The sequence below is a fragment of the Monodelphis domestica genome, chromosome 1 (genome assembly GCF_027887165.1).
Source record: "Monodelphis domestica isolate mMonDom1 chromosome 1, mMonDom1.pri, whole genome shotgun sequence".
NCBI classification, from domain to species: Eukaryota; Metazoa; Chordata; class Mammalia; order Didelphimorphia; family Didelphidae; genus Monodelphis; species Monodelphis domestica.
In genome coordinates, this window is record NC_077227.1 from 695,619,442 (window position 1) to 695,647,259 (window position 27,818).

Sequence of the window (27,818 nt, forward strand, 5' to 3'; positions counted from 1 at the left end):
ATAAAGCTTAAAAACAAAAATCCCTTGCTCTCAGAGAGCTCACAGCAAATAACTATACAAATAAAATATAGATAATATAAATTCAGGGTAGTCTCAGAGAGAAGGCGTCACGGTTAAAGAGAACTAGGAAAGTTTAGCTGAGACTTGAAGGAAGCCAGGAAGTTTGATGAAGACTTAAGAGTTCTACATATGGAGGATAGCTAGTGAAAACACCCAGAGAAGATGAAATGTCCTTTAAAATGCATTACTGAAGACTTTAAAAATCTCCATGCTCAAAGATCTCACTGACAAAAACAAAAAGTTGGTCTTGTAGCAAGGGAAGGTAGAAGTTGCAAGAATGACTGGCAGGTCTTAAGACTTAGAATCTTTTATGAGCTGGTTGGGTCAGAGTTCCAAGGAGCAGTTTTCCAACTGACTCAGTCTGGAGCTGAAAGTGAAGAAGGAAGGTGTGTAGCTGAGACTTCTTGAACACCTATCAAGCAACTGGCCTATCAACTGGCTGAGGGTGAGAGGAAAATCTCCAGTCTTCCTGGTGGACAGATTGACTGGGGAAAAGACCTTTGCCTTGCTGGGACCATCTAAGGACACCACAACTTGAATTCCTGATACCTGACCAATCATTGATTCTGTGTATGTATGAGATTCTGGGTTTATTCTTAATAGTCTTTAGTGAAGATAGTTAGACAGTGTAAGCTTAGATAATCAAATATAGTGGGTAAAAAGTCAAATTCTACCCATCTCTTTATTCCTTCCCCAACATTTTCCCCTTCTCTGTTAATAAACCCAAGTAATTTAAATGTGATTTTTCCCTTGTGTAGAAACCCTTTCCCCTTTCCTAAAATCCCCGTAACAGTCTAGATGACCTGTGAGGGTTCCTTCTAGCTCAAAATCTATGATCCTATAACTCTGTATGTCAGGTGCTACTAGATGGACTCCATTGCCAAACATCTACACTGTTCATGATTGCTGCAGCAGCTCACATTTCTATCACATTTTAATATTTACAAAACTCTTCACTCACAATCCCTGTGAGTCAGAGGAAGGACAGGGGATTATAATACCCATTTCACAGATAAGGGAATGAAGCTTACAGAAATCAAGTGGCTTGCCCAAGCCAGAGTCAAAGCAGGACTCAAATGCAGGTCTAGTCAGCATTCTTTCCATGTGACACAAGGCTGTGCTCCTGGGAGGTGCTTACATTTTAGGGAATTCTAATTAGCCTAGCTTTGACTGTAATAAGCAGTCTGTGATGAATGTTAATATGTGAGAAAAAGGATAAAACAAATGCCTCTGCTTCTATGAAGAAAACCCTATGCCCATCTTCCCACAGGCCCTCCAATTTAAGAGAAAAAGAGAGGGACAGACAGAGACAGGGACAGAAAGAGAAGTTGAAAAAGTCACAGGATCACAGAGGTAGAGATAAAGGGCCTTTTGAGGTCACCTAAACCTACCCCCTTACTTTAAAAAAAAGCAAAAATTGGGTGAGAGAATAAAGGAATAAGCAAAAGAGCAAATTCCAAAATAGTTCACGATAAACCACTAACCTACACTCCAGCAGTTTGTCATGAGTAGGTCTACAACCACAGGAATGAGGAATATCAGCTACAGAGAGAGAAAGTATGGAGTCCAGTGGACCACAGAGTCAGAGGGTGGCTTTGATTTCAAAAGGAACTTGTCCCTCCACACACACACAATTCCCCTTCTAAAAGATTCTTTTCCTGTTCTTCCTGGTAGAGTGTCTACATGCCACAGCCCAATACAACAGATAATAGGGTGATTCTTGCCAAATAATTTAAGAGCACTTGAAGTTTCTCTTGGGGGGGAGGTCTTTTTAATATCCTGGATTTCAGTTACTATAACAATTCAGAACCATTACTCTTTGAAATGTGGGGTTACATCATTTTTAAAGGATTCATCTTCTTTTCATGCCTCAGTCCTCACATGTTATTTTGCTTGACTCCTATTGCTGCATGTACTTCAAGCCCTTTCTATTTCCATCCATCAGAAGATGGGCAGGTACCTCAAGCAATCATTGTGGGCCCTCAGTCAGAAAAGTCTTCAACTTTCTCATTTTCATCTTTTTCAAGGGAAAAGCTAAAGAGCTGCATTAAAACAAAAGATGTCAGCCTGCCAAATTTTCTATACTACATACATTTGGATCCTGACTATTCAGTTGTCAAGACTAGTCTTGTAGCTAATTATTTTTCTCTGGTTTTAAACATTTAGATGTAGATTTTTTTCACTAGTTACACTTACATTGCTTATTGTTTATAACAGTTTCCATTAAAGTCCTCTTTCAGAGGTAGTTAGTGGCTTAATAAATAAGAGAGTCGGGTCTAGAGATGGGAGGTTCTGGATTCAAATTTGGTCTCAGACACTTCCTAGCTGTGTGATCCTGGACGAGTCACTTAATCCCAACTGCCTAGTTCTTACTGCTCTTTTGCCTTACTGATACTTAGTATCAATTCTAAGACAGAAGGTAAGGGTTTAAAAAAAAGTCCTCCTATACTGCCTCATCATGATACCGAGCCGTTGGGTTCTTAACAGCTCTGCCAATGGACTATCAATTTCTATCAAACCCAGCTCCTGAGCATGGGTGTATGTGTTATCCCAAGCACACAAAGGATGAATTAATTATTCTAGCATAGAAGCTATCCCAGGTGTGGAGTAGCTGTATTCTTTATCCACAGTTATGTAATCCATCCATCTTTCAAAGTAGTTTAAGATTTATAACACCCCAAATTTTCCCAAATGTCACTTCCAATGATTTGCTCTGACAACCAACTAGTAAGACCAAACCTCTCTGATGTTGTTGACAGTGGTAGCATTGATGCCCTAAGGCCTAATTATAAAAGTTATCTCATTTACTAAGAAATCTCTTCAACTCAGGTCATGTATTGAAGTAACTTGAAGACTTTGATCTTAAACACTGTGGAATAACAAAGGAGGCAGGCATTGGCAACATGCTTCATGAAGGTCTATGTCCCAAGTTCCAGTTTAGTTAATAAAAGCCAATGGGAATTTTTGGTTGCTGAGGCGTATCACACTGGAAAAGGGCCCAGGTCACTTGGCTGTAACCATCAACAGTTCAAATTCCACTAATGCAAAGCAAAAGTAAATTCGTTTTTTGGAATTGAATCCCACAATGACCAGAAATTCCAGATCACTGGCTAGTTCCCAAAATAACAACACAAACAAATGAGTAGACTCTCCGATTTGCCATTCTCCCTCCAAGCTTATTCTAGATTATAGCCTCATAGATAGACAGGAATCGTATCATAGCTGGCTTTTTATACTAAGAGGATTCCCTTCCCATAATAGATCTAGAGAGCAGAACAAATGTTCTTTTGACTAGTGACTCACCAGGCAGTCTGTTCATGTTGACACCTTGGGCTGAGAGTCCTATTCCCATGTACCTTAAAAAAAAAAAATGTTGGTTAGCATACAATTATTCTTCCCCCTCCTGAAAGCTTCTTGGGGGAAGAGAGGAAGGACAATGAATAGAGTAACAAACTAGAGAAAATGGTTAAAGCATCAAGGCTTTTGGGAGAATCTTTAAAATTTCAATTTTCAAATGGAAATTTAGCTTAAAGCAGTGAAAGGAATTACACTATCGAACTTGAAATGTCAAACTATATTTTCAGGAGTAACTGACTTCAAAGTAATCAACAACTAATCTTGGTTTTAAATGCCAGCAAAGGTAGCTCCCAGGAACTGACAAAAATGAAAGAAAATAAGAAGTGGTATTGTACTTACTGGCATAGCAGTATAGATGACTGAGTCCCACAGGCTCTGCAGAAGTGACCCAGATTTGATATAGGATAATAAGGCCCCAATTTAACTAGATCTCCATCACATGGTCATGTCTTTTTTCCACAATCCTCACAGTTCCTCACATGGGCATCAATGGCCCTCGAGCATCCACAGATGCCTAGGCATTCAAAACAGTCTATGGTTTGGCTTTGAGATCCAAAACCAGTACAAGGTCCAGCTGTCAAAGGATATAAGAGCAAGGTGATCTTTCCTACCCCTTTTCTTCATGAGCCCATGCACCATAAACAGCATTCAGATTGGTGGGGAGATAGTGCTACATGTTGTTTGTTTTTTTAAAATACTTAATAAGGATAATATGACTATGTCCCTTTTCTTTCAGCTATAATGATCCTGGAGAGTACAGCCCGCCTTAACCCATCATAACATGGTGTGGCGATTCAGTGTTGAAGGCTTACAAACATCAGTTTCAAAGACATAGAAAGCACAGCCAGGTTTCACTTTTATTACCAACATTCGGATATTCTTTTGAGTAAAGTCTCAGAAAAACACAACTACATTTGTAAATGTGTTATCTCCCTCCTGAATCACCTCACTCAAGTACCTCTTCATCAAGTCACTGTGGCACAGAGACAACCACAGGTTCACAAAGATATCTAGCAGAACACAAGCTCTGGCAGGTCTGAGAAAGCTGAAAGGATTCTAAATATGGGACAGATTGCATATGCCATCCCCTGACAGTTAGCTCAGGAAGGCCTATGCCAAGTTTGCTCCAAGGATAATGAAGGCTTGGACAGTCTTCTCCAAAAGAGGTTTCACCAGCATTTTACACATTTGATCTCATCTGAACCTCAAAATGACCCTGTAAGGTAGGTAGTATAAGTACCCATTTCACAGCAGAGGGAATTAAGTTCAAAGAGGTTCTTCAAAAATATTTATGAAGCACTTACTCTGTGCTAAACATTAGGTATGAAAAGTTGAAAAAATGTACAGTCACAGCCCTCTAGAAACTTCCAGGATAAAAAATGATAAGAAATTGAATGACTTGCCAAAGTCACAAAGCTAACAAGTGGTAGTGCCAGGTCCCGGAAGTCTGGCATTCTTCCTCTCCATGATGCCCCAAACAATGCTGCCTGTGGAACTCACTAAGCAAGAAAAGATTCTTAGGAGTTTTCTTGATCATATGTGTACTCCCAGCATCTAGCATAGTGCCTGTCGACATGGAATCTAGGAATCCCAAGCTTATGGCCTAGTGGGATCTGATGAACCCCAAGTTTCAGGACTAGCTTATAGGTTGGAGACCCCAAAGTTTGTACTTGTTCCCTGTTCCCATGGGAATCTACCCTGAAGGGAATCCCAAGCTAGCAGTTTCAGACTGAGTGGGGGACCCTCAGGGGAATGACAATCTACTTAAGGTGGGAGCTAAACCCAAGCCAAAGTCCAGTGACTCTTTGGCACTAAAGGCAGCGCATCAGTCTCACAAGCTGAAGGTCCTGAGGATCGGGAAGTCCAGTGACTCTTTGGTGCTATAGGCAGCGCATCAATCAGTCTCACAAGCTGAAGGTCCTGAGTTCGATCCTCAGAAAGAGGGTGTGAAATACTAGGAAAGGCTTCTGGAGACAGAGTCACTGAACTTCAGCTTGGATTTAGCCTATACACACACACATACACATATACATGTGTACATATATTACCTATATATAACACATATAATATGTGCATGATCTTCCCCCCACTCAAGTACCTCTCTACTGAATCACTGTGGCACACAGGCAACCACAGGTTCACAAAGACTTCCAAAACATAAGTTCTGGCAGATCTGAGGAAGCCAGAAGGGCTTTAGTCCTTTAGTTAAATAGACAAAGAAATAATGGATTCACCAACTCCCACAGTCAAAACGAAGAACAAAACTCAAAAAGGCCTCAAATAGTGACAATCTATCAACACTACTGTCACAAAAAGAAAGCACTAAGCACTTAAATATGAGCCCTTTCCTAGATACTGACACAGTATAACAAAGACCATAGACTTTGTAAGCCCTTCAAATTCTCACTCAGAGCCCATTTACTCTTGCTTTACAAAGAATTCTAGACAGTTTAGTTATTTGGTTTCAAAGCTCATAACAGATTGGAAGCAGGTTAGAGGTATAAAGGAGGAACTCTGATAGATGCAGATTCATTGCCCATAGTAAGAAATAGTCACGGATAGACTTTGAGAGCAAGGAAGATCATAAAAAGCACCTAAGTTTTGAGGCTACTTAGTGGAGGATTGGGGAACTGGCATTACAACATATAATGATAAATAGTGTTCATGATGATGCAGTCATAAGGAAAAAAGGTTAAAGTGTGTTTATTATTTTAAGATAGCAGAAACCACAACACACACAAAAACTAAAATATAAATGAAAATTATACTAAAGATAGTTGGTCTTGGATTAAATACAATAACCAACTTTATTCCAGGAGAACAGATGATAAAACACACCTTCCTCCTTTCAATATATTTACTGAGGCCAAGGACTGTTGGTATAGAATATTGAATAAGTGGTCAGATTCAAACATATTGGTTGGTTCTGTTTATCCATTTTTCTTTGTAACAAAGGAGCAATCGTGGGAGAATCTACCAGAAAATTACAAGTATATAAAACAAAAGGTATCAAAAAACTTTTTTTAAAGGAAGTAGAGATGTATGCAATACATTTTAGAGAGCTTTCCATTCAAAATAGTTTTTTAAAAAATTGGTATGCAAAGGAATAAGCTTTAGTTATTTACAAAATCTGCATCTGTAAGAACACTTCACTCAACAATGCCAGATAAATAAGATATTATTGAAACTCTGTCTCATCAATCAATTCAAAGGAAGTTTGCATGTGCACTATATTAGCAGGCTGTTTTGGAGGATGGGAACTACAGGTGAGACAGTCTAGATGATAACACTGAACTAAATATCAAGGTATCTGGCTTCTCTTCTGAAAGGCAGGTTGTCATATTAGCAAACTGTTTTGACACAGGCAACCTGCTTCAGAGGATGGATGCCTCCTACAGGACCAGGATCTGGTGAAGGAGGTTCTTAAGCTATCCTATCTATTGTAAGATATAAGACCCAATGCCTATCCAGGACCAAAAAGGACTATGATCTACTTGGCATAAGCAAGCAAAAAAAAAAAAACAGGAACTGACAAATAATTTTTACAGTGTGTCACTGAATTTAACAAATGCAAAAAGTTAAAGAAAGATAAATAATTCTGAGTATTTCCTACTGCAGAAAGACAAGGATTATTTTGTTTTTAAACCCTTACTTTCTTAGTAACAATTCAGAAGGGCAAGGACTAGGCAAACGGTTAAGTGAATTGTCAGGGCCACACAGCTAGGAAGTGTCTGGTTACATCTGAACCCAAGTTCTTTGGACTCCAAGCCTAGCACTCTATGCACTGTGTCATCTCAATACTCTGGAAAAGGCTAATTCCTTGTGTGCAGAGCTGTCTTTTGCTGATTTTTATATCACCAGTATTTAGTGAGTGCCTGGTACATAGTAGGCACTTAATGAATATTGGCTAATTGACTTTATAGATGAAGAAACCAGGGAAATTAAGTAATTTGTCCAAGATCATTATAGAGACAATGATCCAAAACACTTTTAATTTTAGAATTGAATTCATACCTTTTATTTTTATATCCCCTCCTCTCCCAATTTACCCCCCATTCTCCCAGAGAACCATTCCTTAGAACAAAAATTTTCAAAACAAAAAACAGAGTAGCAGCAACAACCGATAGTTAGTTGATACAAAGCATTTTGAAAATCATAAAAGTAAGGTCAGAGAGCTCTAGAATTCAAATACAGCCTTTGCATACTAGCTATAAAATACTAGGCGAGTCACTTAACTTCTCAATGCCCTAGGCAAATTTCTCTATAAGTACTGTTTCAGGTAAGTAAAGGGAGCACCTCATCAGAAGTTCCCTAAGCCCACAAAAATGACACATCTGCTCATCCTCCTCATCAAAGGGCTTGGAATCAAAAAGCAGGAATCCTACTACTTTATATTTAAAGATACTAGAGGAAGTGGGGTGTATGGGGTGTTTAGGGAGGAGTAATATCTTTGGTATGGAGGGCTTGTCCTGCCCTCCTAGGGCAGCTCTCCAGCCTCTGACCCTCACCTGACACCCAGCTCTCACTTGTGGCTCCCAGTAGCTGCTAGCATGTGGCAGTGGCCACACCCTAGGCAAAGGCTTTGACAGGCCGGCTAAACTTTGTGAGGGTAGCCATCGGGTCGTTGTCGACCCCTGGTGAACCAGGGCTTTGCTCACCCAGCATGTGAAGACTGCTTCGGCGGAACAGGCGGAAGAAACCAACAAGAAGGTCCAACAGCTGAGATGGCGATGCAGCAAGGCACTGTGGAGTGCTCAGGGCATGTTGGAGTACAAAAGACAACACAGCCATCCAATGCAGCTGAGGAAGTCTCCAGGTGTAACGACTTTTCGTGCCACTGGACAAAGGCTTCCAACACTGAGAGAGTGGGACTGTCTCTGTGCATCGACTTTTCCACTTAAATCTTCATGCTCAAGTGTCTTTGTGCACAAAAACGCACAAAGACAATCGTCATCCTCTGTTACTGAGAGACTACTACCACTAGAGGAAGTATATTAAAAACTAATTTTCTAAAAGCTGAAAAGACCTTCATGAACTGATGGAGAGTGAAAGAACGAGGAAAATATTATACACAGTAACAGCAATACTATGGAATGATCAACTGTGATAGACTTAGTTACTCTGAGATCAATACAATGATCCATGACAATCCTGAGGAACTTAAGACAAAGAATGCTAATATATCTCCAGAGAAAGAACTGTTGGAGTCAGAATGAGATGAAAGGAATAAGATTTTTTAAATTGTTTACTTAGGTTTATGTTTTGGGATTTGGGTTCTAAAAGTTTATTCACTTACAAAAATGAACAATATGGAAATGTCTTACATGTATAATTAGATCAAGTTACCTGCCAACACTGGGAGGGGGAAAAGAAGGGAAGGACGGAGATAAGTACGATCATGTAACTTAAGAAAAAGTGTGTGGAAATGTATTAAATGTAATTGGTAAAAAAAATATAAAATTTTCTAGAACTTAAACAGAAGTCCTAAAGAGCTGTTAACTACAAGAGGTGGGGGAGAAGAGAATTAGTATAGAAGAGTCCCAATGATAAAGTTATCTTTCTCATTGTCCAGTTTCCCAGGCACAGGGCGCCAGCTACAAGGATAGAACGAGCAAGAAGAGGGGATTCTGTTCATCTGAATATCACTCACTTGAAAACTCGTAAATAAGGTTTCCATTTTTCAGACCATTTCTTCCATCCCACTCAATATTCTTAATGAAAAAGAAAACATTACCTCTTTTTCACTTCAAGGAGCTCTGAGATCCTGACTTGTTTGACACTAGCTAAAGTTTGGTGACTTGCTAAGTCCTCCAAACAGATCTGCCAAAAGATTCCCTCACCTGAAGGAAATATGGACTTTGCTTTAAAAGCCTCAAATGTTCTACTGTAAGAATTTCCAAAAGAAGACTGACCTTTACAAACTTCCTACCTTCCCCAGGGAAATGTTGGGCATGTAGTAGGCAAGATGCAAATAATGGAGAAATAAGCACCATGGATTTTTCTACCAGACAGCCCCCTCTCTCTGCTAGACAAGTCTCTTCTTTCGGTCTGTGGGAGCCAGGGTAACTCTTAATTACTTCGGGGTTACAACTACCATGCCATGCCACTAATGGTGATGTTTGTTTAGGAAAGGGTTTCTTACTTGGGAAGGGTATGCACCCTAAGGAACCCTCAATTGGGCAATGTTGGAGTTTGATCATCCATCAAGTTCAACCTGTTTATTTTCCTCAAATAAGGAAATTAAGGCCCAGAGGGGCCAAAGAACCTAAGACAATACACAAGCAGTAAACAGCAGAGGTCTTTAACTTCTCATCCAGTGCACATTTCCTCCCAAAGTTCTCCACTTTTATAGGAAGCTGTGGGCTCTTCTCTGTTTTTTTTCTTAGATACCCTGGTAATGACTTCTATACAGAGAGGCTGCATTTAAGTAATAGGAGGGTAGGGGCCACTGTGTTTCTGTGTTTAAAAAGGAAGAATGAGCTTTTCTTCTAAGTTTGTTTTAGTGTCTGGCCAGGTGCACACACTTAATAAATGTTTATTGAATTCCACTGAACTGCATCATCAGTGCTGTAGTAGGCTGATAACACAAGGCCATCTGGTCCAACCCATACTGGTCAGAAATCTCCTCAGCTCATGCCTGACAAGCATTCAGCCTCCATTTGAATATTTCCAATTACAGGGAACTCATCACCTCATGAGGCTGCTCATTCCTCTTTTAAACACATCAGCCTAGAGAATTGGTTTTCAACATATTTCCTTCCATAATTTGTAAAACAGAAAAGGGTGTAATTTTTGCTCCTAGCATTCAAATGCTCTGGATAATGGGCTCAAATATATTCCTAAATTCTGGGACAGCAGGCACCGTTTTTCATTTTTGGTACCTTCAGATCCTAGCATAGTTCTTTGCAAATAAAGGGCATTTAATAATTGTTGAATTCATTCATTCATTCCTCAAAAAAAATCATTAACATTTTATATATACAAGGAACTGTAAATGCAGGCTTGTGTCTTATTAGACCCTTGTTTATAAAGTTAGAGCAACCCTTTCTTGAAGTCTAAAAGTCTAAAATTTATTCACAGTTAAAAGGTAGCCTGGCACAAAGTAAGAGCTGTTAATTTAACCTCTGGTATTTGCAGGATAATACTTTTATTCATCTTGGACCCAAATCCAAAGGCTAAAGTAACTTCTAACTTCAGGTTGCTATGTCACCTAGACTCTTGTTTTGAACTGTTTTGTGTGTAACTCAAACCTGGGGATTGGGAAAGCTCAAGGTGCAGGTATCAACTTCCTTATGCAGCAGGTCTACCAGCATCTCAAGGCCTCTAAGTTCTCAGGTAAATGAAACCAAGATCTAACTGCACTGAGGCTCCAAGAGCGGCAGGGCAGTCTAGGGCACCACAAACAATCCCTATCACAGGATCAATGGGTTTGGAACTGGAAATAACTTGAGAGAACTAATCCAGCCTCCTTACTTTATAGATGAGACAGCTGAGGCCCAAAGAGGTTATGTCTTCTCCAGGGTCACGGGACTAGTAAGTAGCAGCCATGGGATCTGAAGACCAGTCTTCTTGACACAAGATTTGGTGTTCTTTCCATTCCAACACTCTGCCTCAAAATTCAAGTACTTGAGACTCCATGCCTAAGTTCTCAGGCCCAGGGAGCTGGGACAGAAAAAAGTCAAGTTCTCTAATAACTGTGGCCAGAAAGTTCAAGAAGCAGGGCCTCCATGGAGGAATGCCCAGTATTTCTCAGGAGAAGAGAATGTCTTGCAAGAGAAGTATGTGCATGTTCACTTATTGGCTGGTGTGACATTCCAGGTCATCACTACAGGATGTACTTTCCCTGATCAATCTTACTAGCTTCTTGTCTCTGTAAAGAACTGAAGAGTTGGCCCTGAGGACTTCTGAGATCCGATCCATCTGGGATATTCTCTGTTCTAAACACTCTGCAATGCTGCCACCAAAGGTGGGCTCTGAACACAGGCAGAGAACACAATTTCCTCATAAAGTGATTAGGTGGTCACATATTTGTCTCTCATGCCATAAAAACAAGAAATTGAGGTACTACCAGGTTAAACATCTTGTCTAAGACCACAAAATCAGTAGCAGAACACAGGCCTCAACTATTTCATTTTTCCTTACCAGTTACCATTATTATTACCCAAGTAGTCCATTTGTTGTTGTTGTTTTTAATCCTTATTTTTTTTAGAAACAATTCTAAGATAGAAAGGTAAGGGGTTAGACAATTGGGATTAAGTGACTTACCCAGGGTAACACTGCTAGAAAGTGTTTGAGGCCATATTTGAATTCACATCTGGTGCTCTATCCATTGAGCCACCTAGATGTCTCAATGAAGTCTTGAAATATCTTCTCCAAAAAGGCATTTAATATGAAAGCTAGAGTTAAATTCCATACTTGTCATCTGTGTATGATTCCCCCTAACTAGTTTGTAACTTCACACAGGCAGAAAACTGTCTTTTGTATCCCCTCTACAAACAGCAAGAACAGAATAAATGTATGACTTGAATAAATATCTAAGCTAAGTACCACAGTTTTAGGCTAACTGGTCCCAGCCCTCTAGGAGCTTACCAAGACAACAATGATGAAAAAAGTAAAGGAAATATAGAACATTCAATGAAAGCATAGATATAGTAGAGAGGCCATTAGATTTGAAGTTAAAAGACCAACTCAAATTCAACAAGTACATGAATATGTAAATACCAAGGAAGAAAAAGGTGAGAGCCCACAGTTTACTTAGAAAGTAAAGATCTCTGAGAGGAAGCATGCACTACACAGAAAGTTGAGGAACTGGTCTCTAGTACTGGGTTCTGCCATTCACTGCCTCTGTTGTCTTAGGAAAGATCAGCATCCAATTTTAGCTTAAGACGTCCAGGAAGTAGTTTGAATCATCTAAGCAGTACAGTGGCTAGAGCACCAAGCCTGGAGTCAAGAAGACTCATCTTCCTGAGCTCAAATCTGGTCTCAGACACTTACTAGCTGGGTGACCATGGGCAAGTCACTTAATTTTGTTGGTCTCAGTTTCCTAACCTATAAAATGATTTGGGTGAAGGAAACAGCAACTTACTCCCAAACCAGGTGACAAAAGAGTTAGATACAACTGAAATAACTGAACAACAAAAGAAACTTCACTTTAAGAATCAGTTTTCTTATTTGTAAAATGGGGAGGGAAGTAGGACAGGTGAGTTTCATGCCTCTATCAGAGCTGTTGAACTCACCTTCATCTAGAACAGATTAAAATGTAGTTGGGGAAATGTTTAACAACATAAATAAAAATACCATACGACCTAGATAATGTACATTTGTAGTTAACTCACTATGCTGGGGTGGGGAGCCATTTCCATATGGGCTAGAACTGGACTACACAATCCCTAAACTTCATTTGGTTCTAAAAACTATGATCTGTTGATAGTGAAGGATGAGTGCTGGGGGAAGGAGGAAGGAGAAAATTCTGAGAGTTCCACTCTTTTGAACCACTGAGGAAGCCAGCAGCATACCTGCCCTCAGGAAGCCTAAAATAATCAAAAAGAGATCCCTAGCATTAATCAGGTGGATATACCAAGGTCAAGCAAAATTGGCAAGAACAAGGGGCAAAAATGATTCGCAAGTCAAACCCTGATACCCAGTATTGGTTACAGAAGTAATAAGGAAACAAAACACATACTGCTAAAAAGTCAAGAAGTTCTTGAGACAATGTCAAAAAGCCGGGAAACACTTCCAGCTGAATTGCTCACTGTATTTCCAAGACTGAAAAGCAGGATAGCTTCAAAACTAATAATACTGAATCTGTCATATACCTCTTCCTAATACAAACTCTGTGTAATAGTCACGGTTTTATATGCAGTTTTCTTTTACTCTATTTCTACATAAACAAGAAATACTCAGGTTTCATAATATTCATCAATTAAAAACAGCAAAAAAATGTAATTTAAAAAATGAAATACTGCTTCCTCTAAGAATTGAAGTCCCCATGAAGAGAGCAGGTCAGTTGGCCAACAAGATCAATGCAAAGTCCAGAGGAAGAAGCCAAGAAAGTGAGCTTGTGCTTTTTAATCTGTATTTCAGAAAACCTCCAATTACAATAACAAAAAGTTTCATGTTGACACCACCAAACTAAAGTAATTTAATCTCAGAATTACAGGAGCTACAACATCCATTGCTAAATCAAGAATGTTCCTTTATGAAGGGAATATGGTTAAATTCTCCCTGCAAGTTTGAGGAATGGCTGAATGAACTGTATTGAATAAGTATGTAATGGAACATCAATGAACCACAACCAAGAATGACTATGAAGAATTTAGAGAAGTGCAGAAAGTTTGATAAACTGATGCAGAGTGAAATGAAAAGAACATACACAATGATTATAAGTGTAAGAGGAAAAAATAAAAACAAAATAAAACTGTAATTATGATCAAGCCTAATCCCAGAGAAGAGCTGAAAAAAAATGTACCTCCCTCATCAACAAGACAAGGAACCCTGGGCTAAGGAACATTAAATATGCTGTCAGACAGGATGGATGTATTGGTTAGTTTTGATGAACTATTTTGCTTTCTCCTTTTTAATCCTTACTACAACAAAGATGGAGAAGGGAAAGACATATTTGGAAATGAAGGTGATATAAAAACAAGGGATAACAATAAAAAATAAGATTTTTTTTTTAAACCCTTAACTTCCATCTTGGAGTCAATACTATGTATTGGCTCCAAGGCAGAAGAGTAGTAAGGGCTAGGCAATGGGGGTCAAGTGACTTGCCCAGGGTCACACAGCTGGGAAGTGTCTGAGGCCAGATTTGAACCTAGGAGTGCCCATTTCTAGGCCTGGCTCTCAATCACTGAGCTACCCAGCTGCCCCCAAGATTTGTTTTTTAATTCACTCTCATAACCAAGGAAATCATTGGATCTTCCAAACAAATCCAGAATCTTTATAAATTAACTGACTGCTGCCTTTCTTCCCCATCAATACTTTAGAAAGTTGAAATTCAAACTATTACAGAAGCAGGTAAACATAAAAAAGAAAAGCTGAAAAGAAAAAGTTCTTGAATCAGAATCAACAGAAAGTCTGCCAGAGGTTTCTCTGCTATTGGTTAAAAATAAATTCCATACCAGTTCAAAAGCATATACAGTACCTTCAGACGGATCCTTATATATCAAACCCTTGTTTGCTAAGGATTGTTTAAGCAGAACTAAGGCAGCAAGTTTTCTCATTTGCAACAAATATATTCCCCAAATGCCAACAGACAAGGGATTTGATATGTGTGTATGGCACATTCATCCAGGAACACACAAGAATGACTCATTAAGGATCTGCTCCTGAAAAGACCACAAAATAGCCATTCTGAAAAGTCCACAGAACCTCCCACTGCTGTATAAGGAGAAAGAGTCACCAGGTTTCTATCTTGGGACTTTCATTTTTGGCAAAGAAACTTTTCTCAAGAATCTAGTATTCCACAAATGTGTCACAAATTCTTCAGAACTCAAGGAAAGAATCCCTAACACCAGGGCTGTGGTGAAGGTACTGGAAACAATCATGATTCATTTCTTTCTTTAGTTTGGTCACAAGACAAAAAGTGATCTGCCCAGACAAGTTTAGTAGGAAAAGAAGAATGAGAATGGTTAGTTAAATCATAAATGTGCTTAACTCATCATAGTAAGCCCTTTCCACAGCAAAACTTTCCTCAGGAAAATCTGAAAAGTAACTCCAAAGCAAACCTGATTATGGAGAACTTGGCTGGCAGCAATGGCCTAGACCTGATGAGGTGAGGGGCACCACGAACTCCTATGTTTGTGCTGATTAGCTAAGGCAACTGACTACCGTTGATGGGCTTATCCTGGTACATAGGTACAAGTATCTCTAAGACATGTCTCTTCACACAAGTGGGGACAACAGGAACACCATCCCCTCAGTGAAACAGAACCTTCAGAAGGGAACACTTTGCCAAACCCAAGAAATGCTTTCCAGAAGATGATAAAGAATATCAGAATACTAAGCTCATAGATGCCAGAGCCCTGGCACTATGGAAAGGGTAAGTGAAGCCCCAAGAAGCTCACTGCCTTTGGAACACATCAATTCCACAAAGAACATACTGTGTTCTCTGTCACATCTGGCCAGAAGTGCTAAACAGATACAACATGTTATGACAAAAGGCTGTTACAGTCTAGGATAGCAAACATGCCCCAAATCACAAGTTCATAGGTTTAAAAGCTACCTAGAAATTATCATTTCATAGAAAACAGCCCCAGAGAAGGAAAAAAACTTGCTTGGGCTCATGTGGATAATAAAAAGCAGAAAAGGGATTTGAACTCAGACCTTCTGACTCCTAGCTCAGAACTTTCTCCTAGACCTTATCAGTACAGATGATGAAGGTAATGATGGTGGTAATAACAGCTAAAACTTTATAGAGCTTTAAGGCTTGCAAAGAGCTTTACATTGTATTATCTCATTTGATCCTTACAACACTGTGAGGCAAGTGCCATTTATCCCGATTTTACAGATGGAGGAAACTGAGGCCCTAAAGGGGTTAGTTAAGCTACCTGTCCAGGGTCACAAAGCAAGTATAAGACTCATATTGCACTTTTCAGTCAGCATGTCAGTTGAAAATGAATTCAAGTGGCCATTCTTACTCATATCACCAATTTCATGGATACCAAAACAAGATATTTCAGTGACAGAGTCACAAAAACAGACAATGTACCCTTAAGAATGGGCACAAAACAGAGGGATAGGGTAAAATCCTCTCACCACCAGAGAGCAACTGAAGGGACAAACTTCCTATCTATAGAAACACTCAATGAGTACTAGTAAGGATAAAAAAACATAATTCTATGTAGCATGGGCCTGGGCAGCTTTAGCGATCTGTACTATATTACAGTAAATAAGCCTGCCAAGTTCCCATTTGTCATCTGAACCAAACCCACTTGATGCTAATAAAATCTCCAAACCAAGAATAGAACGATTGTACACAAATTAACCACACGAGGCCTAGAGATTATGTCAAAACTTCTTCCTTCCAATGATTTTCTTCAACTAAATGACTTGAACTGGTAGTTCTAAAGGCAAAAGAAGTCTGATGTCCAGGACTGAGAAGAAGACTTCATCTGCAGCATAGCTACATATAGTTACTTTACTGCCCTGCTGTTCATGAGAAGGATCCACACTTTGACAACCTCAAGAACAAGAGGCATAATATAACAAGAACCCAAAACAGCAGGTTTCCAGAAATAACTCAAACCCTAATCTTAGGCACAAGACAGTAAGTTTTGCTCCTTGGTTTGCCACCATCATCAATAACATTAGCAGTAACTAGCCCAGTTTCCTCAACTGACCAAAAAAGACCTCTTAAATTCTAATCCCCTTTGATTCTATCAGATACCAGAGAGCTGGCCACCTCTCCCACCCAGGCAGGACCTTGCCATAGTCATTTCATTATGAAGGAGAAACCTACAAGAGGTTACAGAATAATCTGCAAAGTCTCTGGATAAATAATGGAAGTATTTTAGGAAAAGCAGACCTTGGCTTTGAACTGTGAAACAAGTCAAGCCAGTGAACCTTAGAGGTCTACAATGCTACCAGGTGTAGTCAAGTTGCATTATCTATTCCCTGCCTATACCACCAACATTCCAGCCCAGGAATGAAAGACCTTGGGCTGTAAAGACTTACCACTAAAGGGCAATCAAAAGAGCACAGAGGTGGCTTTGGGGGGTAAAAGATGCTGCTGAGATGGGGCAACTCATGGCTATTCTTTGATCATAATTAATAAGGAATGCATCATTCTACTGTCCCCATAGTACCAAAACCCCATGATATGAAGGTAAATTCCCATCCAATGAATAATGTAATAAAGTCCTGAGCTATAAATATATTCCCAAATGCTGGCAGAAAACTACAGAAAGCACTGCTTTGTTGATCTGAGAGCAACAATTTTATATAGCAGATACTCTATCTTATGTATATAGGTGCCTTCTTCAGTCTCTATACATAACAGGCACTCTCTTCTCTATAATAATGCTTACACTGTAAAAAAGTGAAGAGACATGAGCTTTTGTCCCATCAAGATGCAAATTAATTACCCTTTAGTTACAAAAATCTTCCTAATGCAAGAAAAAGTTTAACCACTCAAAATCCTTCAAAGGTTCCTTACTGCCTTTAGAATAAAACTAAAGGGGGAAGCTTGGGTGGCTCAGTGGATTGAGAGCCAGGCCTAGAGATGGGAGGTCCTAGTTTCAAATCTGGCCTCAGACACTTCCCAGCTGTGTGACCCTGGGCAAGTCACTTGACCCCCATTGCCTAGCCCTAAACACTCTTCTGCCTTGGAGCCAATACACAGTATTGATTCCAAGAAGGAAGGTTAAGGGTTTAAAAAAAAAAAGAATAAAACTAAAATTCCTTAGCCCAGGATGAACAAACTGTCTCCACTCGATCTTGTTAACTTTATTTCATATTATGCCCCTCACTCACTGCAGGTTCCTAGAGCTCAACCCACTTCTAAAGTCCATTCATTTGCACTCATTTCTAGCCATCAAAATCCTTTTATTTAAAAGCTTAGTTCAAGTTCCACTTCCTTCATGAAGCATGGTCTTCCTCTCTTCCTAGAACATTTTGTCTGGATCTCTCTTTTGGTACCATCACACTTTACCTTATATTATACTTATCAACATACATATCTATATTCCCCCTATTAGAACATAACCTCCTTGAAGGTAGTAACTGTGTTATTTTTCATGCCCTATATTATATATAGTACCTTGCAGAGATAAGACATTTAAAAAATATTGGCTGAATTAAATTTAACTCTTCTCACTCCTCCCACCTCAAATATCTAAACAAAACAATTCCCAGACACCCACTCCAATACCACAAAAATTGTGTAAGAGCTAGAAGGAAAAAGAAAGGAAAAGTGGGGAAAGGAAGGGAAAAGATAAAAGGGAGAATGTGAAAGAGAAGAGAAGAAAAGGAAAAGAAAAGCAAGGAAGAGCAGAAAAGGAAAAGAGGGCACACATATGTACATGTGTGCGCACACACACTCATAGCAGGTTATTGCTATCACAAGCTAATTCACTACAGAGATTCTCTCTGTAGGTTATCAGCCTAATTCACATAAAGTTCTATAGCTAGGGACATGATTTTTAGAAACATATCCATGATAGCCTAAATACAGCAAAAACGATATGGATATTCCCCTTAAACTACTACAACAGGACTTTACCAGCACTTTAAGTATTTTCTGGAAAGGCCTGAAGGTCATCACTCTTCCCACTTGGACAGATTGTTCCCCAGTCTTATGTTTTCTTATTTCCTTATTCCTCCCCCAATGACAATTCCTTACCCTCTTTCAAGGTATCCACACTCCGATCTCAGGGCCCTGGATCTCCTCCCGAATGGCTTCAGGATGGTGGTGGTGCAACTGTTCCTGGCACATGGAGACTCTGCAAAGGAGCCGAACCTGCCTTAAGCTGGGGCTGTGACCTCTTGCCTTTTCCAGGGCATGCCTTAATATCTACTCTATAACCATCAAGATTGCTCTCATTACTCTGTTTCACACAGCACTGCTTTGGAAAGAGGGTCATTTCAAAGAATTTGAAAGGCCACTGGCTAGAGAAAACAGAGGCAGCAACCTCAGACTCATTTGAGCTCTGGCAAACCCTCCAGTGTCAATACTCAGACCCAGGAAGCCTCTAATGAGGAAAAATACAGCCATAGCTCCTTGAAATTCTGCACCCAGGAGGGAGGTACCTGATCTATGGAGTGGGTGAGGCTTAGAAAAGCCACAGAGAAAAAGGCTGAGCTCAACGTCTCCACCACTACTACTCTGTAATGTCTATGATGTAAGGGAGAAGGGGCATAAATTGAACCTGGGATCCCCACATTGGACCAAAGTAATACCAGAAGAACAGTGTAACATCATTCTGAATTTAACTAGACTCCCTTGCTCTAAGCCCCCAAAACAGACCATCAATTCATATTTGAAAAGAAACAGCAATTTCTCAAAGTCCTAAATTCCAATATTTGCCAATGTGCCCCAAAACAACTTCCTTAAATTCCCTGAAAAATTACTCTTGAGAGTCCAGAAGTCAGGCTAGAGGGCAATAAGAGTGCTGCAAAAATCCCATGACTGGTCTTGGGTTGGGGTGACTTATTTAGGGTTGATTATTGGTTAAGACTCAGTTCTTCCACTGGTTTGCAGGTTAAAGATAACCCCATACACTACTGAAAAACAAACCCAGTATACCCAGTATAGGAAGAAGCAGAAAGAGACTTAAATCATCATAACTATTCTACATTGAAGATGCTAGAGGTCTACAAAGAAAGACCTTTAAAGGACTATTGTTTAATATGCCAGGAGTTGGATATTAAAAGTTGCTTTTATTTAATATCTAACTGAGCACATGTTTTATGAAGTCTTAATTCACCAAGTTAATCTCTAGATACAATTAAAAACTTTGAATTCACTTTCTGGTAGATATGAGGATTCTTGGTTGTTTGAGGTGGGACAATAACATGTCTTAGACTCTGGTGTTCAGACAAGATGCTACCTGAGAACTACAAAATTCATAATAAGTTTACCTCTGAGGAGGCCTCCCCTAGTACCATTCTCTAATCATATCTCAGCATCTCAGGTACCTGGTACTCAAATATTCTAACATTTTATATTAACTAAGGAACTAGAGCCTCCCCACAACAGGCCTCTGGGCAGAAGCCTGCCTGACTCAAGCCAACAGAATAGGCTCCCTTTCATTCCTCAAAAACTTTTCACAATTCAAACAAAGTTAACTGCTTTCCTGCTTACACAGCCCCTCTGACAATACTCTGCTGCCTGGGTAAAATTAAGTCACTGTTCTCTAGACAAAGTACACGCAGAGAGTCAGCATCAGCAGTAAAGGCAAGCACCATTCAGAGGTCCTATATGAGGAATTCACAGACTGAAAGAATAATTCACAAGCCATGGGGGGGAGGGGGGGTTCTCAGAGAGCGTTCACTCCAGTGTGCCACACACTTAGGTATGGTCATACACGAGGCCATAGCCTAGATGAGGTTACAATCTATTTTGAGAGTAATAGTCTAGTATCTGTTTGCCAGCCCCACCCTCGGTGTGTCATCACAGAGAACTGTGGACTCCAGCAGGGTTGCATGCCGCCATCCCCAGGACACAGCTCATCTCAGAGGCAACTCCATTTTGGGGCCTTTGGGACTTTCTAACAAAATGAGCCCAAATATCAGCTAAAAGTACTCCACTGTCTTTCTCCTGACACCACTAGAACTCTGATGTTTTCTTGTCAGATGGTCTTTCCCCAAACATGCAATCTGATCTGCTTGGACTCCATGAAATATCATTTCATGGTAATGGGGTCAAAGGTGCCAAAGGCTACTACCACCAGAATCCTGCTTCTTAATTAAGCCCTTTGTATTTACCCACCTGTACCTATTTTCTAACAAGCTGATTACTAATGATTTCTTAGTCACATGACCAAAGATCCAGTTCTTAACTCAGAACCTGTCCATTGCTACCAAGAGGCATCCTAAAACAAATCTGAGCACTGTGTCATTTGCCACAGTCCTCTGTAATGCCAGCACCAAAATACAGACATTCCTTTTCTGAATAATGATAAACAACAATATTTGTTTATAAGCACACTGTGCAAAATGACAATTCTCAAATTTGCCAATCTGAAGTTCCCATCTCAGTGGGACTAGAAGACCCATGTCCAGCCACAACACAGCACTAGCAGAAATACCATATCCCTTAAATAACTGCAGTTTTCATCTAAATCCTCTAGGGCAAGAGCTTCCCAACCAGAGCACAAAAATACTGTGGTGCACCAAAAACAAAACAACCTGGCCATTTCCTTCTCACAATTCTTGATGAGGAAAGTTGTAGCAGGTACAATATAGGTGATAACTGTAATATCTGATGAGTTAAAGTGGTTTTGATAAATTTCTGGGTATCTCTTAAGTATACTTAGACTAGGGAAAGGTATGGGCCCATGACTAGACTAGGAAAGGGCTAGAAAAGGTGGGAGGGATTCTTAAGACACATAACACAAGGCAGTATAGAATGGGAATAAAGCCCCATCTAGCCTAGAAGTCACAGAACTTGGGTTCTAGTCTTGACTCCTTTAGTGATTTACTGGATGACCTTAGGTAAATTACATCCCTGTGCAGAATGTAAGTAATTCCACTAGTCCTAGCTATTTCACTGAGATAGTCTAAGATCAAATGAAATAATGGATGTGCAAACACTTTGCAAACTATAAAGTCCTCTACAAAATAAGGAGGGGAAAAAAAACATTACCAGGTGTGTCCTAGGTCAAGTCGGAAGAGTGAATATGACTGCCCCAACATATTCCTGCCTGAAGAACTGCCTCAGTGTGGCCAGACTGGCCCACCTGCTCCACCTGCCACTCTCCCTATGTGCCAGGGGGAAAGGTGGTATCTATCTCTATTTGGAAGGGTTCAGACAAGAATAGTCCTTCCCTTCAGAGCATACCTACCTATGTTGTTTATAAGGCCCTTGGCCACTGGGGAGCTGTCAGTTAAGTCTCAATCTAGGGTTGCCTCACCTGGGTCCTTTGTCAAAGTCACATTTCCACTATCACCCCACCCCCACCCCCCAAACTGAGACATAAAGTTGGAAGAGATGCCTGACTTCCTGAAGACTCACTCTCTGGAAACCCTTGAAGTAAGAGGACCACACAGTGACTTCACATTCAAATCACCATAGCTTTTACTCTGAGTAATAACAGTTAACAAAGTGCTTCCTTTACAGCAACCCTGTGAGGTGGGTATTACAAGTATTACCATCACCACTTTAAAGGTAAGGGAACTGAGGTTCAAAGACACAGGCTTCCTTGCACCAGGTCACACAGTAACTAAGGACTGGGATTTGAATCCAAGTCTCCTGACTCCTGATCCAGTCCTCTTTCCATAACATCATGAAACTCCAACTCGCATGTCATCTGAGATTCCAAGACAAGAAGCAGTCTGGCTTCTACCTGGGCTCACTAACTCTTCCTGAGGACAGAAGACAGGTTGGCCTCTGGCCCTGCTAGCCAGGTCTCTCCCTTCTGGTAAAGCACTCAGAAGAGCTCTCTGTAGGAGATTTTTGGAGTAGGAATAGTCCTTAAGAGGGCTATGACATGAAAAAAGTACCCCAAGACCATAAAGAACAACAAATTTGGGAGCTCAGATGCTTAACAAGGGAAGGCATATCTCCCACAGCAGACCTGGGGTTTGCTGGGGAAGGATTCCCAATGCATTTGCTATCATCTTTCATAACCTAAACACCTGCTCTGTTTCCAGTCATTAGAGAAAGCCAGTTGTTGCAGATGGGGTTGGTGCAGATGCAGGTAAGAAATAAAAGGAAAAAAAAATTCTCTCCAGTAACTACTTTAATAGTTTCTGTGTATTTCATTTTGGATTACCCTGAATTAGTGTGCCTCACACTTGCTCACTTTAATTAGAATCCTCTAAAGCTAGTCAGACAGGTATTCAAATCTCTCCACTTAAAAACATGTATATGCCCAACAAAGCCAACCCTGCTGCTAATCATTTCCTTAGAGACAACAGGTCTAATATGTACATAGTCACAGTTGGGAGGCACCTCAGAAGTCATCCAGAGATGACCAGAAATCCCCTCAATGACATACCTGACCACTGGTCAACCAGTCTCTCTTTATGGGGCCCCAGTTGGCTCATTCCACTTTTAGACAGATCTAACTGTTGGGTAGTTTTAAGTTATACTAAACCAAAAATCTGTCCTTCTACCACCTCCACCCACTGCTCCAAGGTCCACCTTCTGGTACCAAATAAAACATGCCTAACCCCTCTCCACAGAACATCTCTCCAAGTTCTTATAGTCATCTTGTCCCTTCTTAAGTCTAAGTCTTCTCTTACTGCCTTTATGAATGCTACTGAAATTCATATTTCTTCCCTCCTTTTGAAACCTGCAAGTTATTATAAGCTATAAGAAATAGTCTGAAATGTTAAGGGCTCTAATAGCAAAGGTAAGAGGACAGAGGAGTGACTAGCATATTTGGGAAAGCCCAATACAAGAATGTGAGACAGTTTTGTAAACATCCCAAACAAAAGGATGAGAGCAGACAAATCCTCCTGTGGTGATATGCTTCTTACAGCATGCCTGGCAAAGACCTTTCTTTCAGCTGGGTTTGCTAGATGAGGCAACAGTGCTAAATGGAAAGTCCACAATCAACTAGGCAGAGGGCAGCTCCTAAGTGCCTCCTCTTCCAGCATCCATTATTAGTTACCACCTGTTGGCTCCTTAGCTAGAGCTCACAAATGTCCACTGGGTGACCTCCAAACCTGACTGACAAGGAAAGCTCATCTATGAGGACACAGGGTGGAATGGAGTGAGAGGTGACTTACCCATCTCTCCCTTTACTGACAATCTTCACTTCAAAGTAATAAATGCCACAAGCAGCAGGTATGGGATGAGTTGCACGAACTGATGCAGCATCTTTGTGATTTTTGCCATGACCTGGAAGAAAGGGACAGAAAACCTTCAGGAGAAGGAAATGCTAATAGCAGCCTCCCTCCTCAATGTTCTGTGATTATCACAGCAGAGCCCAAACAAGAACTCATCACAAGTAATTCTCATCCAGTAGAAGAAGGAATTAAATGACAATTCAATCAGTTAAAAGTATGGTCCTGCATTGTAACTATGTAAAGGACCTACAAAATGTGCTGCTGCTGGTTTTACTTTGTCTCACCTCTTCCAGGGCATGGAGAGACAGAAACAACAATACTGACCGGGAAACTCTGGCAGCAATATAGATGAAAACTAGGTAACAATGTTCCCTAATAAAGGTTTTGTGTATGTGCCTACTAAAGATAAGGTGGTGATATTTGTCAGGCCTCTCAGGAAATTATGGCAGCCACCTTTGGGGTACTTGGGACAAGGGGGGTGGGGAGGGAGAAGAGATGATATCCTGTTCTATTTATTTAAATATTTCCTCTTAAAAACAAAAATGAAAGGCTTCCTGAGAAGGGCTGGCAGGAGGATTTGCCAAGAGGCCTCTGGCTTATCGGTGGGGAGGTCACCACAATAGGTTGACATTAGGAAAACTAGGAAATGGTAAATGGTTTGGCAGAGTCTGAAGTACAATATGGAGAAGCTGTGTTGCAGGGAGCCTCCAGGGCCCAGTGCATTATGTAAGTTGCAAGGAGAAGATAGGAGACACCTGCTGTGACTCCTGGAGATTTCCAAAGCCAAGAGAATAACCTCCCCAAGGAAAGAGGTGGGGGTGAGGGGACCTCAAACTGAGTCAGGTTGAATTCAGAGGAGAGGAACAAAGAGGTGTGTGGAAAGAGCCATAAGTGGGGAGTTAAGAGACACAGGTTAATTTAGTTTTAGCTCAAGTCACTTAGACTCCATGGGCCTCAGTTCCCCACCCCCACTCCCAAAAAGTAAAGGGTTAAGACTAGATGATCTCTTAACCCTAACTGTAAACATCTAAAGCCCAAATCTATGTATGATTAAATAAGAGTGAGGGGCAAAGCTATGGAGTACAACATTCATACACATTGTTTACATATTTATACATACACATACAAACACACTGAGAGAGCAAAGCCCTCTCTGATCCCATATAGGCCTGAAAGGGAAGAAATGAGGTTGGGGATAAAGGACAGAAATTGAGGGGAAGGGGGGGATTGTGGGACCTCCCCCACCTCCAATTCCCCTCCCCAAACATCAGCCATAGGCTCGGACAGCAGGGAGGAGACTCCGCTGCCAGGTATAGTAGGGAAAAGTCCCGGATTGGGCAATCAAAAGGCCCAAGTTCTAATCCTAGTTCTGACACCTGAGAGCTGTGTGACCTTGGGCCAGTCCCTTTCCCTCTCTGAGCCTCAGTTTCCTCACCTGTGACATGGGGGGATGGTGGAGGGGGCGGTGCGCTAGGTGGCCTCTAAGCTCCCTCTAGATCCCATGAGCCCTGTCCAAGGGGGGACTCGGCCCCACGGCCCCCCGGTCCCCCACGGCCCCGACCCCGGCACCTTTGTAGTGGACGCGGAGGTTGCTCTGGGAGAGGCCGATGTAGTTGTACTTGTCCTTGGGGCTCCAAGAGCGGGGCAACGGCGTCTCGTGCTGATTGACAGCCGGATAAAGGCGCTGTAGGCGCCGGGTCAGTTCCTGCTCCCCGGGAGAGGGGAGCCCACCAGTGCTGCTGCCGCCCCCGCCACAAGACTCGCCAGCTGGGGGGCTCCCTGCTCCCGGATCCGCCGCCGCAGCCGCCATCTTGGAGGGAGCCGCTATTGTGTCACAGAGAGGCGGGGGGAGACAAGCACCAGATCCGTCGCGTCCAGCCAATAGGCTGTGCGCTCGCTACGGCCGCAGGGACATTGAGTTTAGCTTCCGTATTCACAGGCGTGTCTTCCCATTGTAATGACTACATTTCCCAAAATGGCAGAGGTCTAAGGGGCGGCCCAAATCCTCTCACTAGGACAAGTGCGCAAAGGTCTTTGGGAGTAGTAGTCATAATCTCTTCAATTGGAACACTGTCAAATGAAGACCTTCAAAGGGTGAAAACTACAATTCCCTATAGGAAAGCGACTTTGGCCGTTCAACCTTCGCCACACCCCCGGAGCCAAAGTCATTCTTTTGCCTTGGAGAGTGTTGACTTGTTCGTCTTTAATTGCCACCTGTTCCCTGTGTAAGAGTATCCTGGGGAAATCTCCCCCAAACGGACGTGAGTTTCTCCAGGCGACTATAGTTGTCTCTACCTCCGGGACCCCCGATACGAGGGAGAGGGCTGCCTGTAGTCGGGGCCGGGGATCCTGACTTGGGCTGTATTTTGCGCGGCGCAGGCAGTAAGTCAGACACCCCTGCCCGTGGAGGTTCTTCTTGAGGCAGTGTTGCCACAGCGACGGACTATAAACAAAAATACCAGCTGAGGCTACGCGAAGAAGCTACTGTGGGCTGCAGGCGATCAGCTGATATCCTGAGAGAGGGCCTGGCCCCTGGACTATGGCTCTTTCTCAGTCAAAAAGCGATTTTACTTTCGCTTCAACAACAGTGAGGTATGGCCCGGGCAGAAAGTTGATACCCTTCTCGCTTTCTCCTTCCAGAACAGCTCCAGCCCTGTCTGAATGAATCCAAGAGAAAACAGGCTAGTTGCTGACGGGCAAAACTTATTCCCTACCAGGGAGAGACTGGCATTCGCTGTGAAAATAGGGAAAAGCCCAAGTTTGTTAGTATAATAATAATAAAAAAAAAACTATTACATGGCGCTTTAAGGTTTCCAAAGTGCTTTGTATATAGTAGATGATTTACTCCTCATATCCCTGTGAGCTGGTGCTGTTATTTACTTTCATTTAATAGATGAGGAAATTGAGACATCTTCCAATTCAGTGACTTGTGGAACAACCATAAAATCCTGTTTGGCTTTTAAAGGCCATTATAACCTAACCCTTTCTTACCTTTAATACAACTTACCTCCCTCTTCTCCCCCACTCTCGAATTTTGCTCTCCATTTCTTTATATCCCTACTCTTGGCATTTTCACTAGATGTACCCTGTGCCTGGGCTCTCTCTCCCTCTTCATCTCAACTTCCTGACTTCTTTCAAGTCTGAGAATTCCACCTTCTGCAAGAAACCTCCCTGGGCTTCCTTATTTCTAATGCCTTCCCCCTGAGACTATTTCTAATTTATCTAGTATATATTTTCTTTGTACAAAGTTGTTAGCATGTTGTCTTCCCCTTAATAACAGCTGACTTTTATTCGCCTCCAAACAGAACTGATGAACTTTAAGTACAGACTGAATGCCTACTTTTTTTGCTTTTTTTCTTGCTTCCTTTTTTTTTGGTAATATGGCTAACATGGAAATTAATTTTCCATGCCTCCATATGTATAATTGATAACTTATCTTGCCTTTTCAGTGAGGGAGGGGGCTGAAGGGAGGGAAAGAATTTGGAACTCAAAATTTTTTAAATGAAAAACAAAATAATGAAGTGAACATTAAAAAAATAAAAATAGCTAGTATTTTCTATCATACCTACTATGTGCCAGGCACTATTTTGATCCCACTTTACAGTTGAGGAAAGCAGGGTTGAATAACTTTCCCAAGGTTACACAGCCAGCAGGTATATAAGGGCAAGTATGAACTTAGGTTTTCCTGACTTAAGACCCACTCCCCTATCCACTGAGCCACCTAGCTGCCTCCTTTCAAGCAAGGATTGGTTTTGCCTTTCTTTGTGTTCCAGTGCTTAGTATCATACCTGACCATAGTAGGCACTTAAAAATAGTTCTTGACTTAAGTATGAGCTGAGTTAAAAGATTTGCCCAGGATCACAGAGTAGAAAGAGGCTCTGAGGCAAGATTTGAACCTAGGTTTTCCAAAATCCACTACTGACATCTAATGACCATTCCATTAGTTT

At 41.1% G+C, this 27,818-nt stretch overlaps 2 protein-coding genes and 1 long non-coding RNA gene across 11 annotated transcripts in view; 2 read left to right on the forward strand and 1 right to left on the reverse strand.

Moving 5' to 3' along the window:
* Window positions 1–25,816, reverse strand: part of RANBP10 (RAN binding protein 10) — a 158,534-nt gene extending 132,718 nt beyond the window's left edge. For 4 of the 6 annotated variants that reach the window (XM_056808021.1, XM_007477193.3, XM_016427715.2 and 1 more), the window contains exons 1-3: window positions 25,441–25,816; window positions 23,812–23,923; window positions 3,364–3,416 (exon numbers count right to left, since the gene is read on the reverse strand). In XM_056808021.1, the coding sequence (XP_056663999.1) occupies window positions 3,364–3,416; window positions 23,812–23,923; window positions 25,441–25,681 (406 nt within the window). In that variant the 5' untranslated portion in view covers window positions 25,682–25,816. Of the gene's footprint in view, window positions 1–3,363; window positions 3,417–18,757; window positions 18,858–23,811; window positions 23,924–25,440 lie in introns of those variants that run through there. The other 2 variants (XM_016427716.2, XM_007477196.3) reach the window with 2 other exon arrangements.
* Window positions 379–19,804, forward strand: LOC103092791 (uncharacterized). Of its 3 annotated transcripts, none has more exons than XR_001626141.2 (3): window positions 379–630; window positions 4,154–4,640; window positions 18,769–19,804. It is a non-coding gene; the product is annotated as an uncharacterized LOC103092791 (long non-coding RNA). The 3 variants fall into 3 exon arrangements; XR_001626142.2 differs by lacking the exon at window positions 18,769–19,804 and adding an exon at window positions 10,898–11,564; XR_459479.3 differs by lacking the exon at window positions 18,769–19,804 and adding an exon at window positions 8,990–10,346.
* Window positions 25,817–25,823: 7 nt separating the features above from the next.
* Window positions 25,824–27,818, forward strand: part of TSNAXIP1 (translin associated factor X interacting protein 1) — a 29,507-nt gene continuing 27,512 nt past the window's right edge. For both annotated transcript variants that reach the window (XM_056807801.1, XM_007477189.3), the window contains exon 1: window positions 25,824–26,463. Coding sequence is in view for 1 of the 2 variants with exons in the window: in XM_007477189.3 (XP_007477251.1) it covers window positions 26,411–26,463 (53 nt within the window). In the remaining variant the exon portion in view is untranslated. The remainder of the gene's footprint in view (window positions 26,464–27,818) is intronic.